We start from the raw sequence: 18,062 nt of genomic DNA, 5'->3' as shown, positions 1-18,062 counted from the left end.
TTAGATTCATTTTCTGTCTTCCGCCATGTTCTTATCTCAAATAGGTGATGGGATTTGTGGCTGCTTGCAGCAGTGCTGGGTGACAGCAGAAGACTGTTAGAGGAGCTGCAGCTGGAGGGCAGCCTTCTATCTCCACATCCACAAGCTCTGAGACCCATCCTGGCTGAGACCGTGGGCTTCAACCCACTCCTCACAGAGCCTTTGTGTTAACTGGTTCCACAGTGCTGACAGGAACCTCATTCCTTTGCACCAGGAGGCCATCAGCCTCACATGAGAAAGCTGAGGAACAGTCAGCCCAAATAGAGAATTACTCTCCTGTAGTATGTATTATAATACATTTTAGGCTGAGCACGGTGGCTCATGCCTGTAATCCCTGCATTTTGGGAGGCCAAGGTGGGCAGATCACTTGAGGCCAGGAGTTCTAGACCAGCCTAGGTAACATGGCAAAACCCCGTGTCTACTATTATTAGCCAGGTGTGGTGGTGCACACCTGTAGTCCCAGCTACTTAGGAGGCTGAGGCAGGAGAACCGCTTGAATCTGGGAGGCAGAGTCTACAGTGAGCCAAGATCACACCACTGTACTCCAGCCTGGGTGACAGAGCAAGACTCTGTCTCTGAGAAAAAAAAAAAAAAAAAGAAAAGAAAGAAAAGAAAATTTAGATATACAGAAAATCTGAAAGAATACTATAATAGATATCCATACTCCTTCCACCTACACTCAGTAATCCTTACTACATTTTCCCCGTTGGCTCTGTCAATCTTTTAACCTATTTTTATTGTGTATTTTGGTTCACTCCTAACTACTTTGTAACATGCATTATCTAAGTATGTTCTCCTATGTAACCATTAGTCTATAATAACACATAAGAGAATTAACCATGATTTGCTAGTATCATTTAACACTGAGTCATGTTCAAATTTCTCCTATTGTACCCAAAATATCTTCCTTATCCAATCAAGGCTCATTCATATGCCCTTTAGTTTCTTTTAATCTAGAACAGTAACCTCTCATGAGATCAGGCCAGTTATCTTGTAGATGGCTGTTTTAGTTTGTTCTCATGCTGCTAATAAAGACATACCTGAGGCTGGGTAATTTATAAAGCAAAGAGGTTTAACTGACTCACAGTTCAGCATGGCTGGGGATGTCTCAGGAAACTTACTGTCATGGTGGAAGGGATAGCAAACACGTTCTTCTTCACATGGTGGCAGAAGGAGAAATGCAGAATGAAGGTTTGGGGAAAACTCCTTATAAAACCATCAGACCTCATGAGAACTCACTATCATGAAAGCAGCATGAGAGTAACTGCCCCCTGATTCAATTACCTTCCGCAGGGTCCCTTCCATGACATGTGGGGATTATGAGAACTACAATTTGGCTGGGCGCAGTGGCTCACGCCTGTAATCCTAGCATTCTGGGAGGCCGAGGCAGGTGGATCACCTGAGGTTGGGAGTTCAAGACCAGCCTGACCAACACAGTGAAACCCCGTCTTAAAAAAAAAAGGAAAAAATTAAGAGAACTACAGTTCAAGATGAGATTTGAGTGGGGACACAACCAAACCATATCAATGGTTCCATGTTCTGGATGCCCAGTATAAAGACATTTCCTGATTTCCAGTATAGTTGGATGTGGTCCTGTGACCAAATTCTATTTGATGACATATATGTGAAAGTATTGTGTGAAGTTTCTGGGAAGTCTGCTGCTGCCTGGAATATGGGGTATGATGGCCGGAGCTCTGGCATCCATTTTAGACCTGAGGATCAGGGTCACCCTGCAGGGATGATGGAAACAAAAGCTGGAAAGAGCTTAATGTAGTCACCAATACCAGCTCTATCTGCCTACTTCCCCACCTCTTTACTTGAGAAAACAGAACCTTGCTTGTGTATGTGTGTGCATTTTTAAAAATTAATTAAAAAAAATTTTTTTTAGAGCCACCTCATCCTCCAGGGTAGCTGGGACTACAGTTGTGTGCCACCATACTTGGCTAATTTTTGTAGGTTTTGTAGAGATGGGGTTCCACTATGTTACCCAGGGTGGGTGGGACCTTGTGTGCTTAAATCCCTGTTAAGTCACTTAGTCAAATTTAATGCTAGCTAATAAACAAACCAGACTGAGGCCCACTATAGTTTTATATTTGCTTAGAAGAGATGTTACGTGAAATCCTAAAACACGTTTTAGGATTTCTCTTTTCTGCAGGTGCAGACCTTTCCAGCACCCCACGGGAAAGCTCTCAGACGATGTTACCTACCCTCTAGTCTGGCCACCTGTGATGTTGAATGAGTCTTGGCAGCCAGGGAAAATTTCTCTAAGAACCTTGTGGTTAGACACGTAAGAAATAAAGTCACTGCGGCTCGTCACATGTAAGAGGACAGCAGTGGACAGGGCATAGTGGTGTGTGTGCAGGAGCAGTGTGGGAATGATCTGGAATTTGTGAAATACCTGGGCAGCAAAACAAGGACAAGGCTCCAAAGGGCAGGGCTTCAGGAGAGGAAACAGATGAACATTGCACTCCTTGCGTTCCTGCCAGCCACAAAGGTTTCCTGCACGCTGAAATCTCCATCCGGAAAGTGTCCCATAGGAAACAGAGTGACAGTGTGTGGAGGTCACCTGGCTGCTGCACCACCTGCCACCCCGTTAATCACTCAAGTTGGTGGGTTCAGGAACAAAGCTGTGGGCTACAACAAACCCAGTGCTTCTGTAGTGGAGAGGGGATTCGCTTTGGGCTTGGCAAGTTTACGGGAGTCCCTGATTTCTCGCACTGACTGCTCAAAAGCAGAGCTCCGTTTAAATTCCATTCCTTCTGAGAGATCTGTCCTGAGACCAGGGTGAATGGTTCACTCCTCCCTGCATCTGACTGGCACCCAGGGCACTCTGCTGCCCAAATGCTTTGAAGATAGCAGGTAGTTTCCTTGATCTATTTCCTAATGTGCTTCCCAGCCATGGCCCACGTGGTTTCTGCCTGCTCCAGCGCCACCAAGGCCAACACAGGGGTCATGCTTGGAGGAAGCCTCCAACTCTTTGCAGTTTCTCCAGACTTGGGTGCCAGTGCTTTCGGGTTCTCCTTATCCTCTTTGCTGGGTATCACTGCCTCAGTCACAGTTGAAATCTGATACACAGGGTTCTTAGTGGGCTTCCACAGCCACGCAGAATTGACACCCTTAGCCTGGCTAATGTGGTTAAGCTAGCAAGTTTATTATCCCTTCCAAGTCTGAAATGCCCAGTGAAAGATCTGTCCCCAAATGACCCTTAAAAGTGACTCTAATGGTGAGCCCTTAATGCTGGTTATGTGAGGGGATCTTCTTTATGTTATTTTTGAGACAGGGTCTTGCTCTGTTGCCCAGGCTGGAGTGCAGTGGCGCAATCAGAGCTCACTGCAGCCTTGACCTCCCAGGCTCAAGTGATCCTCTCCATTCAGTCCCCTGAGCAGCTGGAGCTACAGGTGCATACCACCATGCCTGGCTATTTATTTATTTTTTTATTTTTGAGATGGAGTTTCACTCTTGTTGCCCAGGCTAGAGTGCAAGGGCATGGTGTTGCCTCACTGCAAACTCCACTTTCCAGGTTCAAGCAATTCTCCTGCCTCATCCTCCCAAGCAGCTGGGATTACAGACATGTAACACCATGCCTGGCTAATTTTTTGTGTGTTTAGTAGAGACGGGGTTTCTCCATGTTGGTTAGACTGGTCTTGAACGCCCGACCTCGGGTGATCTGCCTGCCTCAGCCATCGCGCCTGGCTTTTTTTATTTTTTATTTGTAGAGATGGGTCTCCCCACATTGCCCAGGCTCATCTTGAACTCCTGGCCTCAAGTAATCCTCCAGTTTGGACTCCCAAGTGCAGGATTATACGCATGAGCCACTGTGCCCAGTCCATGTGAGGGAGTCTTGAAAATTCTGTGTAGTTCATCATGTGGGAGAGGTAGCACCCAGGGTGGTTAAGGACTTGGCCTGGGTTTGAATCCTGCCTGCTCTCTTTACTAGCTGTTTTACCTTGAGCAAGTTCTATATCCTCTCTACGCCCCAACTGTAAAAATGGGGTTGTTAGATAATAGAAAGACCTACTGCCTATGAGCTGTTTTAGAATTAAATGAGTGAATACACAGAAAGCACACAGTACAGTGCCTGGGGCATAGGACTCTCCCGATGTTACCTGTTGTTCCTAGGAGTTGACTGAATTTTCTCCTAAAGTACCTGTAGGGCTGGTTCTATGGACAGCTTTTATGCTTCTGAGGGCTGGATCTTCTGCAGACAGAAGCTGACGAGACAGGTAGCACTTACTTATGTTACAGTTTTGATTTCTGCCCCCACTGTGAACTCTATGAAGGCAGAGGCTATGTTTATCATTCATTGATTCAATCAACTGGACTAGGCCTCTGCTGTATGCCAGGCATTGCGGGATATAGAGATAAAGGTGAATGAAAAGCACCCACGTGGTCCTGCCTGTTTCCCCGAATCTGTCCCACAAATGTAGATTGAAGAAACTGAGGAAGGTTGATCTGAATTCTTTTGAATAGTCAGTCTTTACACTCATACTAATGTCCTCATGCCTTTGATACCCGCCCAGTTTCATGCTGGGAAAGGCGGGATTTCTTTGGAAGTTTTGACAGGTTGTGCGGGTTGCCCACCTTGGTTGGCTGTCTTTGCTGACAGGAAACCGGTCTGAGGATAGTATTTGATTTAGCCGCCTGGATCTTGGAAGTTCCTCATTTACGAACTCTCCGTGTTGATGCCACTTTCGAAAAACTTTAAAAAAGCTTAAAATATCAATGTGTACGGTACAAAAGATCCATATTTGTGTCTTCCGGTGGCTCAGTTTTGGAGAAGAGATTTGCTGACAGTAAGGAAATACAAATAGGAAGCCATGCCTATGTTCCAGGCACAGCAGGACCTCGTAGCCCCTGGTCCTGGTGACTGTGAAAAAGGGAGACAGTCTAGAAATAGGTGTCATCATGCCAATGTCTTTGTTTAACTTTCTTATCAAGATAAACTGTGATTTTGAACAACATGTGCTGTTCGGAATTCAACACTCCACTTTCCATTCTGTTCAAAGGTCATGTATACTCCTGGGAAACCTCAGGGTTCTCACCTCACTGTAGGTATTTGTTCCCACACTACTTAAATACATCAAATATCATTTACAGTAACGTAAAAATCAAATGCTTAAGAATAAATCTAATGAAAGAGGTGCCAGGGGTCTGTATCAATATGAACAAGGATTAAAATTAAAGGCAGCCTAAATAAATGAAGAGAGATGCTATGCTCATTGCTCGAAAGACTCAACTCAGTTAAGATGTCAACTCTCCTCAGAGTGATCTGGAGATTCAATGTAATCCCAATAAAAATCCCAGCAGGACATTTTGTGAGAATTGGAAAGCCAATTTTAAAATTTACATAAAATGGAAAAGACCCAGAAGAGTGAAGACAAACTCTGAAAGAAAATGAATAAAGTTGGAACACTTATAATACCAGATAGCAAGATTTACTACAAAGTTCCCATTATTGGCCAGGTGTGGAGGCTCATGCCTGTAATGCCAGCAGGTTAGGAAGCTGAGGTGGGTGGATCACTTGAGCCCAAGAGTTCAAGTCCAGCCTGGGCAACATGGCAAAACCACATCTCGACAAGCACACATCGGCTGTGTGTTGGCACATATCTGTAGTCTCAGCTACCCGTCAGGCTGAGGTGGGAGGACTGTTGGAGCCCAGGAGGTTGCGGCTGCAGATCTTGCCCTTGCACTCTCGTCTGGGGGACGGTGAGACCCTGTCTCAAAAATATGTTCCCATTTGTGAACCCCCCAAATTTGAGGCAGGTCTCAGTTAATTTAGAAAGCTTATTTTGCCAAGGTTGAGGATACACGCCCAACACAACCTCAGGGGGTCCTGACATGTGCCCAACCTCATGAGGTCTGACCAAGGCAGTCAGAGCACAGTTTGGTTTTATATATTTTAGGGAGATATGAGAAATCAACATATGTCAGATGAACACTGGTTTTGTCTGAAAAGGCGGTAGAACTTGAAGCAGGGAGGGGCTTCCAATCATAGATAGATAAGAGACAAATGGCTGCATTCTTTTGAGGTTCTGACTAGACTCTAGAGGAGGCAATCGGATACGAATTTGTCAGTGAGCAGAGGGGTGACTTGGAATAGAATGGGGGACAGGTTTACCCTATGCAGTTCCCTGCTTCACTTTCACTTCAGCTTAGTAATTCTGGGAGTTTAAGACAGTTTCCTTTCACACATTATTAAGACAATATGACAATGACTCAGGATTAGACAAATACGCTAATGGAAGAGAACAGAGGATTCAGGAGGAGGCCAACACCTATATAGTCACCTGATTTCTAATAAAGATAGCACTACAATTCAGGGGCCAAAGATGGTCATTTTAGCAAATAATACTGGACTGCATGTCTATATGAAAAAAATGAACTTTTTTCTCATATCATATACCAACATTAATTCCAAATGGATCACAAACCTAGATTTGAAAGGTAAAACAATACACTTTTAGAAAAAAGTATAAGAGAATATTGTCACAACCCTATAGGCAGAGATTTCGTAATCAGAAGATAGAAACCACTATGAAATTTAAAAAACTGTTAAATTAGTAGTTATTTAAGATTAAGAACTTCTGTACTTTTGTTCATCAAAAGATTAAGATAATTAAAAGACAGGCCACAAAATGGGAGACGTGTTTACAATACATTTACCCAAAGAAAGACTAGTATGCAGAATATTTTAGAAAAAGACAACAAATCTCTAAGGAGAAGACATTCTGTAAAGAGGATATCTAAATGGTCCAACACAAATCTAAAAAGTGCTCTACATAATTTGATATTGGGGAAATGAAAAATTAAAGCCATTATTATTATTAGTTTTTGAGACAGAGTCTTGCTCTTTTGCCCGGGCTGGAGTGCAGTTATGTGATCTTGGCTCACTGCAACCTCCACCCCTTGGATTTAAGCAATTCTCCCGCCTCAGCCTCCAGAGTAGCTGGGACTACAGGCCTGTGCCACCACACCTGGCTAATTTTTGTATTTTTAGTAGAAACAGGGTTTCACTATGTTGACCAGGCTGGTCTCCAACTTCTGACCTCAGGTGATCCACCCGCCTCGGCCTCCCAAAATGCCAGGATTACAGGCGTGAGCCACCCTACCTGGCCTCCATTATTACATTTTACTACATATATGCAGAATGGCAAAACTTGAAAAGTATTGGCAAGGATGCAGGGCAACTGGAACTTTGACATACTGCTGATAGGAGTGTTTACTGGAAAACTGGCAATCGATTACAGCTAGACATATGCTGTCCTATGATACAACCAGGTACGTATCCAAAAGAATTGAGTGCAGGTAACCACCAAGAGATATATGCAAGAATGTTCACAGCAGCGTGATTTACAATAGCCCCCAAATGGAATCAATTTAAATATCCATCAGGAGACTGGATAAATCAATTGTGTTTTAGTCACACAATGGAATACTTCTCAGCAATAAAAAAGAAACTAATGTGACAACATGGATGATTCTCACAGACATTATGTTGTAAAAAAACAAGCCAGAAACAAAGAATGACTATTATTTGATTCTACTTATATGAAGTTCAGGACCAGGCAAAACTATTTGATCATGATAGAAGTCAGGACAGTGGTTACTTTGGTAGGGGTGGGGTGTGGACTGAAAGAAACCCAAAGAAGTTTTCTGGGGTGCTAGAAATATTTCATACTATAAAGATTCATTGAGAGGAACATTTAAGATTAGGCATTTTTAAGCCGGGCGCGGTGGCTCACACCTGTAATCCCAGCACTTTGGGAGGCTGAGGCGGATGGATCACAAGATCAAGAGATCGAGACCATCCTGGTCAACATGGTGAAACCCCGTCTCTACTAAACATACAAAAAAAATTAGCTGGGCATGGTGGTGCGTGCCTGTAATCCCAGCTACTCGGGAGGCTGAGGCAGGAGAATTGCCTGAACCCAGGAGGCGGAGGTTGCAGTGAGCCGAGATCGCGCCATTGCACTCCAGCCTGGGCAACAAGAACGAAACTCCGTCTCAAAAAAAAAAAAAAAAAAAAAAAAAAAAGATTAGGCATTTTTAGTAAATGATGCTGGATCATTTGTACATCCATATGGACTAAAATGAGAGTGGTTTCCCTACCTCTCTTCCCTGTGTGTATGGAAGCGACTCATAACACCAAGATTAAAGTACATGTGATACCTCCTCCTTAAATTAAGAGTATAATATGGCATTTAAAATGTTTTAAAGAGTTTGCTGCAACATAGAAAATGCCTACAACATTGGGTGAAAAGAGTAGATCAAAAAAATTCTATACAAAGAGTGATCAAAACTGTGTAAAAGTATGTACAGAGAAATGGAAGGAAGTAACACTAAAGGGTTAATAGTGGTTATTGGTTGTCTTGAGGTGGTGAAATTATCAGAGGACTTGTTTATTATTTTTATTTGTTGGTAGCTTACAAAATTTCAAGACTTTTGTAATGGCAGAGTGAGCTTTTTGTTTTTGTGAGGCAGGGTCTCACTCTGTCACCCAGGCTGAAGTTCAGTGGCATGATCTTAGCTAACTACAGCCTCAACTCCCAGGTGCAAGCGATCTTCCCATCTCAGCCTCCAAAGTAGCTGGGACTACAGGCGTGTGCCACCATGCTTGGATAATTTCTTGTATTTTTCTGTAAAGACTGAATTTCATTGTGTTGCCCATTTTATTCCATATGGTCTCCAACTCCCGGGCTCAAGCAATCAACCTGCCTTGGCCTCCAAAGCACAGGGATTACAGGCGTGAGCCACTATGCCTGACTGGCAGAGTGAACTTTAAAAAATCATTTTTTGCTTCTAAAATCAAAACTCTCCCCTTCAAGCTCCTCTGTCAACTGCTCTCCTGCCTGTTAATGTTTCAGGCTTTCCTGCTTTCTATTCTCCTGACAAAATATATTCCTATTTCCCTTGGCGGAGTCTTCTGACTTGCTGTCGCACACCTTGACTTTTCCATTGAAAGAGAGAAGCCTTTTGGACTGGATCCTGTTTCTCCTCAAGTTAATGAAAGATGCCCAGGGCAGGAAGGCTGAGTGTGAATGCTCCCCTTTTGGCCAAGACAAGGGGTCAGAGTAATAGAGTTAAGGGTATGTTCAGAGGACGAATGAATTTTCATGTACCTGGTGAATAAACAATTGTTCTACAGCAGTGGTGAGAAATGTTTCACTTTAGACACCCTAGGAGGGCACCAGCCCTCCCTCCATTTCGCAGGACCAGTGGTCTCCCTGCTTCCCTGAGGATCCAGAGCCACAGAAATAGGAGCCATCTCTTCCCTCTGGAAAAGTAGCAGCAACTGGACAGAGAAGAAACAAGAAGCCTGGGGCTGTGACATTTCCAAGATTCTAGACAGAGGACTGTGAGAAGCTAAGGCTTGACAGTTTCTGTGGGGAGGGGTGATGGACTGGATGAGGTTGGGGGGGTGGGAGGAGGGCATGAGGATGTCAAAGGAGGGAAGGGCTCCAGGTGTAGTGGAATCCTTCACAGTCTACAGCACATGTTCTCCTTGGAAAATGTAGGGTGTAGCTCCCTCCTTCTGGCCACTGAAGGAAACTGGGTGGCAAAGTGCAGGTAAAGACAGGCTGTGACAGAGCATGGCAGGAACCCAGGGACCTGGGGAGCAGAATTCTAACACCTTCACCTCAGATTCAGCCAGAGCAGCTCCATTTCCATAATTCCATATGCCAGTTCTACTGTTTAACATTTGCTACCTAATGAGTCTTTCCCAAGCTTAGTGGCTTAGAACATCCATCTTTTATTAAGCTTATGATTCTGTGGGTCAGCAATGTAGGCTGGGCTTAGCTGGAGGTGGTTTTGGTCAGGACCGGTTTCAGCTGATGTTGGCAGGGGCTTGCTTATGCCTCTGCGGAGGGCTTCTGGGAATTCGGGGCTGCCTGTCAGCTGGGATTTCTCGGTTCTGCTCTATGGGGATCTTTCATTCTCCAGCAATGGAGGAATAACTTGGGCTCATTCATAGGGCAGCCCCCAGATTCCAGGCGCTGGAAAAGCAGGCAAACCCCAATTCACAAGCACATTTCAAGGCTATCCTTTTTATATTTGCTATTATTTCAACACAGCCACAGAGCCAAACCCAGATTCCAGGGGTAGAGAAATCGGCTCCTGCTTATGAGTGAAGAGCTGCAGTCTACTGTCTCGTACCTGCAGGGGTGGGAAGTTATGGACATTTGAAATGTAGATTCTCACATCCCCGCAGACCTATTGGATCAAATTCATGGAAAAGGGGCCACTATGTCCTCTGGGTGATTCCCTCCTCCTTCATATTTTTAAATATTTGATACTTAGAAAACATTATATGTGACATATATATGTGGGCATTTATATATATATATATATATATATATATATATATATATATATATATATAAATAAAACACAATAATATAATGTACATTAATGAACTTACTACCCGGCCCAAAACCTGGGTCATTAACAACTTATTTATATTTCTCTAAGTGTCTTTCTCTTATGCCTTCCTCCTACCTCTCCTCGGGATGTAACATTTCACATTTTGGGATTTCCATTCCATTAAAAGACTTAAAAATATAGTTTTGTCTCTTTGGTATCTATGCCTGAGCAACATACTGCTGAGTCTTGCTTGTTTCTTTCCTTTTTTTTTTTTTCCCAACAAAAAGAAGTTTATTTACTTACTTCTTGAATTTTTTATTGTGCTAAAATATTGATAACATAAAATTTCTGATTGTAACCATTCTGAAGTACACAATTCGGCAGCATTTATTACATCAGCAGCATTGCGCAACCATCACCATTGCGAGTTTCCAAAATTTTATCATTGCCCCAAACAGGAACTCTGTACCTATTAAGCAAGCACTTCCCATTTCTTGCTTCTCCCAGCCCCTGGTAAAGTCCAATCTACTTTTTGTTTCTATGCATTTGCCTATTCTAGATACTTTATTGTAAGTGGAATCATATAATATTTTGTCCCTTTTGTGTCTGGCTTCTTTCACTTTGTATGTTTTCAAGGTTTATTCATGTTGTAGCATGTACCAATTTTATTCCTTTTTATAGTGAAGAGTATTCCATTGTATGCATTTGTCCATTCATCTGTGGATGGAAGCTTGGATTGCTTCCACCTTTTGGTCATTGTGAAAATGCTGCTATGAACGTTGTTGTTCAGACACATCTCTGAGTCTCTGATTTTAATTCTTTTGGCTGTATACCTTGAAGTGGAATTGCTGGGTCACATGGTTAATTCAATGTTCAGCTTTTTGAGGAACCATAAAACTGTTTTCTACAGCAGCTGCACCATTTTACATTCTTACTAGCAAGATAATGTACGAGGGCTCTAACTTTTCCACATCCTTGCCAACATTTGTTACACACACACACACACACACACACACAAACTCACTACTTGTGGCCATCCTAGTAGGTGTGGTGTTTCACTGTGGTTTTGATTTGCATTTCCCTATTGACATTTTCCAATTAGCGTTCGGTGTCTTTTTCTTTTTTCTTTTTTTTTTTTTTTTTTTTTGAGACGGAGTTTGGCTCTGTTACCCAGGCTGGAGTGCAGTGATGTGATCTTGGCGCACGGCAACCTCCGCCTCCCAGGTTCAAGCAATTGTCCTGTCTCAGCCTCCCGAGTAGTGGCTGATACCACAGGTGCATGCCACCATGCTCAGCTAATTTTTGTATTTTTATTAGGCTGGTCTCGAACTCCTGGACCCAAAGTGCTGGAATTACAGGTGTGAGCCACTGCCAGGCCTTGAGTATCTTTTTATGTGCTTTTTGGCACTTTATGTATATTTTCTGGAGAAAATGTCTAGTCAGATCCTCTGCTTCCGCTTCAGTTGAGTTGTCTGTCCTTTTGTTGTTGTAGGAGTCCTTGATATGCTCTGGATATTAACCCTTTATCAGATACATACTTTGCAAAGATTTTCTCCCATTCTGTAATTGTCTTTACTTTCTTAATACTGCCTTTTCATGCACAAACATTCATTCTGATAATGCTCAATTTATCTAATTTTGATTTGATTCCTTGTGATTCTGGGGTCCTATCTAAAAATCCATTGCCAAGTTTACTTCATTCTCTAGAAGACTACTATCATACTGAAGGTAATCTTCTGAAACTTGTGGTTTTCTTTCAAAAATTACATTTGTAAGACTATCCATGTTCTTGCAGACTTTATTCTTTTTCATGCTGTGTAATATTCCATCATATCAACATACCATGCATGGTTGACCCATCCTCCTGTTTATGGGCATTTGTCTCATTTCTAGCTACTTTCCTATTATATCAGTGTTACCATGATTATCCAAAAGTAATTTTTTTGTAACTCTAAGAACCACTAACCCCTTTTTAAAAATTTATTATTATTATTTTTTTGAGACAGAGTCTCACTCAGTCATCCAGCCTGGCATGTAGTGGCACGATCTTGGCTCACTGCAATCTCTGCCTCCTGGGTTCAAGTAATTCTCCTCCCTTAGCCTCCTGAGTAGCTGGGATTAGAGGTGCATGCCACCACACCCAGCTACTTCTTTGTATTTTTAGTAGAGATGGGGTTTCACATGTTAGCCAGCATGGTCTCAATCTCCTGACCTCATGTGATCCACCCACCTCGGCCTTCCAAAGTGCTAGGATTACAGGTGTGAGCCACTGTGCCCGGCCCAACCCTTTTAAATTAACAAATCAATCTTGTATTGAGTTGCTACTAAATTTCAATTGACTAGTACCTGGGATGCACACAGGTGGACATTTGGCTGAGACATATGGCTTTTTCTCATCTGCCTATTTAGGCTAATCACCAGACTATAAAAACATGAGACCCACTGTTATTGAGCATGGTCTTTGTCAGTCTACACTATAGCTTTTACTAGTTACGTGATTTCTTGCAAAGAGCAATCAGAGAAGACACAATAAACACATTTACTGATTTGAGGCTGGAGAGCTTTTAAGCAACATGGAGATGTCCACACACAAGGTGAAGAAAATTGTGTGAAGCAAACTACTGTGACAAGGAAGTGCTTTCTTTAGAGCCCCATATAAGCTAGGCTGCAGAAATGTCTACCATGGGTCTGAAACAACTCCAAGTGAGGCCTTCTGCAGTGTGAAAATCCTCCTAGATAGAGACAGATTGACGGTTCCTGCCATGCCCTGGCCTGCCCAGTTGCTGATTTCGGGAAATACTTTGGCAGGTTCGTGGGTAATGAAGTTGCTAGGTTTCTCTGGGGTTTGTAAGAGAACACCACAGGAAAATCAAGCGTGAAGCAAGAGCTCAACTCTTCACACAGGTATTGTTTGTGGTTACTGGAACAGAGAGTGACCTTACCAAGGCCAAAGTCATGTAGACACAGGAATTACGAAACAGAGATGGGGAGAGGTGAGCTGGCGGCAGCATAAAAAGACCAGCAGATGCCCCACAGCACTGCTCTTCCAGAGACAAGACCAACCAAGATGAGGTGGGTCACAGCTTTCTCTTCTGCCTTTCCTGTGGTTCTTCATTTCATTCTTTGTGTACATTGGTGGAGATGCAGAAATAGAATAAAAAGCAGGGCAAATGGGCCAAATTATAGTGAACTAAAGGGCTTCATGGGTTAAATCTTCTCCTTTTCTGCATCCATAGACAGTGCTATCTTTCCCAGGAGATGTGATTTACTCTCAGGGGTGTCTTTTTCCTTGAGGTTGCATTTTTAGCTTTGTAGGAGATGTCATCAGCTCCCGTAGTAGGCTTCCTGGCATTTTGAATATATTTACAGCAGATATTTTCCTCTTTAAAAATGTATAAGAAGACTAATAGCAACATATTTGAGTGACACAATTAACTGACTAGTACCTGGGATACATCTCATTAAGGCACTCATCTTATAAAAACAAAAAGACTTTTGGAATGTTGAAATAAAAACATTAGAAACTTTTTGTTTTGAGACAAAGTCTCACTTTGTGGCCAGGCTGCAGTGCAGTGGCGTGATCTCAGTCACTGCAACCTCTGCCTCCTGGGTTCAAGTGATTCTCCTGTCTCAGCCTCCCAAGTAGCCAGGACTACAGGTGTGTGCCACCACGCCCAGATAATTTTTGTATTTTTAGTAGAGACGGGGTTTCTCCATGTTGACCAGATAGTTTTGATCTCTGGACCTTGTTATCTGCCCACCTCGGCCTCCCAAAGTGCTGGGATTACAGGCGTGAGCCACTGCGCCTGGCCAAAAAACTATTTTAATAGTAGCAAGCAGTGCCTGAATAGCCAGCGTCTGTCAGTGGGACGGTGAACTGGCGGGTGGCATCTGTGCGTCAATGCCCATGGCCACAGTCCTGCTTTCAGACACCCGTTCTCTTCCAGGTGACCTGTTGACATTTTGGGGTTCGAGATACATTTCCTAAAGGTGAATTGTCATAAAATACTAGAAATAATCACATAAGTATTTTACATTATGTATTGAAGGAGGCTTTTATTATGGAAAATTTCAAGAAGTAAAGGGAATGGCATAATAAGCCCTGTGTTCCCATCCTTGAGTCATCTACATTTTATTAGCAGTATCCTCCAGGTGCTGAGGGAGGTTTCTCTTTCCTGGAGGGCTCCTGTATTACTGCCAGTGTACTTTCCTCAATGTGGCCAGAAACTGAGCCCCCCCACCCCAATCTATGCTTCTTCCTATTTCTCTATGCAGAATTTCCAGCAGGACTTCTAAGCTCGCTGGAAGCTTAGTAGCTCAGAAGCTGCTAAATTGTGCATGTGCAGGGGAGGGGCAACTTCTTGGTCCTAGCACTTCCATATATCGATTTTCTTTTCTGGCTGCTTAGTGGGAGGAGTGTGTGTGCATGCATGTGTGTGTCTGTGTGTGTGGATGCACGCATGTGCTGTGAAGCAGGGAGACCAGCTTTCCACTCCTTCTTGTCTTCTCTCTGCAGTGCCCTGGGAGCTGTCATTGCCCTCCTGCTCTGGGGACAGCTTTTTGCAGTGGACTCAGGCAACGATGTCACGGATATTGCAGGTCAGTCTTTGAGCTGGGTAGGAGTCTCATCCCTGGTGCGGCATCCCACTCTGACCCTCTTGGGTCTGCACTCTTGCTTTCCGAGAACACCCAGTTCCCCCTTCTTATCTCGACCTCTGGGCTTTCAGGACCTTGAAGAACACTGGGGATCCTGCCAGAAATGAGGGAGCTTGCCCTTCCACTGGCTTCTATTTGGGGTAGAAGGAGACTGATGTGCAGAGCAGCGTCCTCTCATCTGACTATTCATGGGTCTCTGGGAATAATTTCCAAAGAGTAAACTCTCTAGCTTGCCTTTCTTTCCAGATGACGGCTGCCCAAAGCCCCCTGAGATTGCAAATGGCTATGTGGAGCACTTGGTTCGCTATCACTGTAAGACCTACTATAGACTGCGCACAGAGGGAGATGGTAAGACCTGGACAACTGCCTCAGTACCCTACACACAACCCCTGCTCCGACATTTCCATAAGGGGTGGTGCTGGGGTTGTGCTCTCCTTGAAGCCAGGAGATTTAGATTCTAAGAAGCATTTTGTCGCCAGCAGCTGTGGCCCTTTGGGCAGACTAACCTTCGTCAGCCTCAAGTTTTCTCTTTTGTTAAGGGGAGGCAATGCCATGCAGCCTACCTATCTCAGAGTCAGATTCACATCTCCAGCAGGAGATGTGGGAAAAGAAGGAACACTGATGGTGACAAGCCACCCTCCCCTGATGAGTCTTGCATTTCCTGCAATGCTCTAAGTGCTTTACACTTATTTGCTCACTTAGTCCTCATAATATCCCTCTGAATGGAGATTATTATCCCCACTTTGCCAATAAGGAAACAGAGGCACAGGCAGGTTGAGTGTCTTGCCCAAATTCAGGCAGCCTGTAAGAGGCAGAGTCAGAATATGAACCCTGAGCCCTCCCTGTACTGCCTGGCTGTGTCCACAATGACCACAGTCTGTTCTTCTGGGCATAACTGGCGTCGAGGCACTTGGCTTCCGGCACAGCATTCCCTCCCTTCCTCCTCCTCCTCTTCTCCCTCCTTTTCCCTTTTCTACCTCCTCCCCAACTCTTCTTTTTAATTCTTCTGCTTAAATGACTTCTCACTCTGCACTGGGTCCAGACTTGACTTCTCTTTTGGCTCATTTCTTGCCTTTTGTTTTAGGAGTGTACACCTTAAACAGTGAGAAGCAGTGGACAAATAAGGCTGTTGGAGATAAACTTCCTGAATGTGAAGCAGGTGGGTGCTGAGCACTTAAGAGCCCAGGCAGGTGTCCAGGTGGGCATGTCCTAGAGGCACAGCCTTCCGATGCGGCTTCCCTTGAGCACACAAGAGCCCAGAGGAGGGATGTGGGAGAACCGTACTGGCCAGGGAGAGAGACTCGGGCAGTTAGGTGATGACTCCCTAAGGGTCACCAAGGATCTAAGGATCTTGTTCATCAGGGCCTGAAGAGCATTGGCTGAATCCACTGTCCACATTGCCCACAGATCAGGAGAGCCTGTGTATACGGAGAGCCTGCTAGAGAGCCCTAGGTCTGAGGAGAAGCAAACTCCAGAGAGAACAAGTCAAGGGATGACATTAAATCTTAATCCCTGGAAGCCTGGCAGGAGGCTGGACGTGGGCTGGGACTCTGCTTCCGGTTATTAGGAAGAGCTGTTGCTCTCTCCTTTCCCTCTCAGAACTGGAGGCATTGGCCCAGCCTCTCCTGCTCTTAGTGGTGCAGAACTGCACCATCTACAAAATCTGAACTCTAGTGGGGTGCTGCTCTGGATTCCTCTTTCTTCAGAGAGAATGAAATATTGTAGCTCATAGCCCTTTCAATGAACTTCAGGGAATGGGAGAAATTCCTTTGTTGGGATAATTGTTTAAATATAACACAGTTCATCAGCCAGGGCTCAAAAATCTCAGTATTTCTCATTTCCTTTCTTAGGAAGGCTGGAAATAGAGCTTTTTGTAATGCAAACAATTTTATAAAAACAGAATTATTTTAAAACTACAACGATTGGCAACGAGATGAGCAGGTGGTAAGGGCAAAGCATTTAAACTTTCTAGTTCATGCAGCAGTGACGGCCACCAAGGGTTTCACCCCTCTTTCTTAGATGGGGAGGCTCTTGCACATTCCACTCACGAGTGTCTTGCTCTTCTTGACAGTATGTGGGAAGCCCAAGAATCCAGCAAACCCAGTGCAGCGGATCCTGGGTGGACACCTGGATGCCAAAGGCAGCTTTCCCTGGCAGGCTAAGATGGTCTCCCGCCATAATCTCACCACAGGGGCCACGCTAATCAATGAACAATGGCTGCTGACCACAGCTAAAAATCTCTTCCTGAACCATTCAGAAAATGCAACAGCAAAAGACATTGCCCCTACTTTAACACTCTATGTGGGGAAAAATCAGCTTGTAGAGATTGAGAAGGTGGTTCTACACCCTGACTACTCCCAGGTAGACATTGGGCTCATCAAACTCAAACAGAAGGTGCCTGTTAATGAGAGAGTGATGCCCATCTGCCTACCTTCAAAGGATTATGCAGAAGTAGGGCGTGTGGGTTACGTGTCTGGCTGGGGGCGAAATGCCAACTTTAAATTTACTGATCATCTGAAGTATGTCATGCTGCCTGTGGCTGACCAAGACCAATGCGTAAAGCACTATGAAGGCAGCACAGTCCCTGAAAAGAAGACACCAAAGAGCCCCGTCGGGGTGCAGCCCATACTGAACGAACACACCTTCTGTGCTGGCATGTCCAAGTACCAGGAAGACACCTGCTATGGTGATGCGGGCAGTGCCTTTGCTGTTCATGACCTGGAGGAGGACACGTGGTACGCGGCTGGGATCCTAAGCTTTGATAAGAGCTGTAGCGTGGCTGAGTACGGTGTGTACGTGAAGGCGACTTCCATCCAGGACTGGGTTCAGAAAACCGTAGCTGAGAACTAACGCAAGCCTGGCTGGAAGCCTTTGCCTGAAAGCATGATTTCAGCCTGGAGGAGGGCAAAGGGGATGGGAGTGGATGGGATAAGACATGGTTTGAAGCTGATGGGTGCCAGCTCTGTGCTGCTGAATCAGTCAATAAAGAGCTTTCTTTTGACTCA

General features: G+C 44.3%; 1 protein-coding gene across 1 annotated transcript; it reads left to right on the top strand.

Moving 5' to 3' along the window:
- Window positions 1-13,437: 13,437 nt before the first annotated feature.
- On the top strand, window positions 13,438-18,062 carry LOC101033231 (haptoglobin). The gene is made up of 5 exons (XM_010350683.3): window positions 13,438-13,473; window positions 14,918-15,000; window positions 15,304-15,405; window positions 16,142-16,216; window positions 17,129-18,062. The coding sequence occupies exons 1-5, from the start codon at window positions 13,469-13,471 to the stop codon at window positions 17,905-17,907; spliced, it is 1,044 nt and encodes a 347-aa protein (XP_010348985.2). The 5' UTR covers window positions 13,438-13,468; the 3' UTR covers window positions 17,908-18,062.

Source organism: Saimiri boliviensis, chromosome 1 (genome assembly GCF_048565385.1).
Source record: "Saimiri boliviensis isolate mSaiBol1 chromosome 1, mSaiBol1.pri, whole genome shotgun sequence".
Classification (NCBI taxonomy): domain Eukaryota; kingdom Metazoa; phylum Chordata; class Mammalia; order Primates; family Cebidae; genus Saimiri; species Saimiri boliviensis.
This window is presented reverse-complemented; position numbering and strand designations above follow the sequence as displayed.

Bases quoted from the DNA above. Each gene is read 5' to 3' on its own strand.
- LOC101033231 (XM_010350683.3), top strand. The intron at 15,001-15,303 runs GTCAGTCTTTGA...CTTTCTTTCCAG, and splicing joins CGATGTCACGGATATTGCAG to ATGACGGCTGCCCAAAGCCC. The intron at 15,406-16,141 runs GTAAGACCTGGA...CTTTTGTTTTAG, and splicing joins ACTGCGCACAGAGGGAGATG to GAGTGTACACCTTAAACAGT.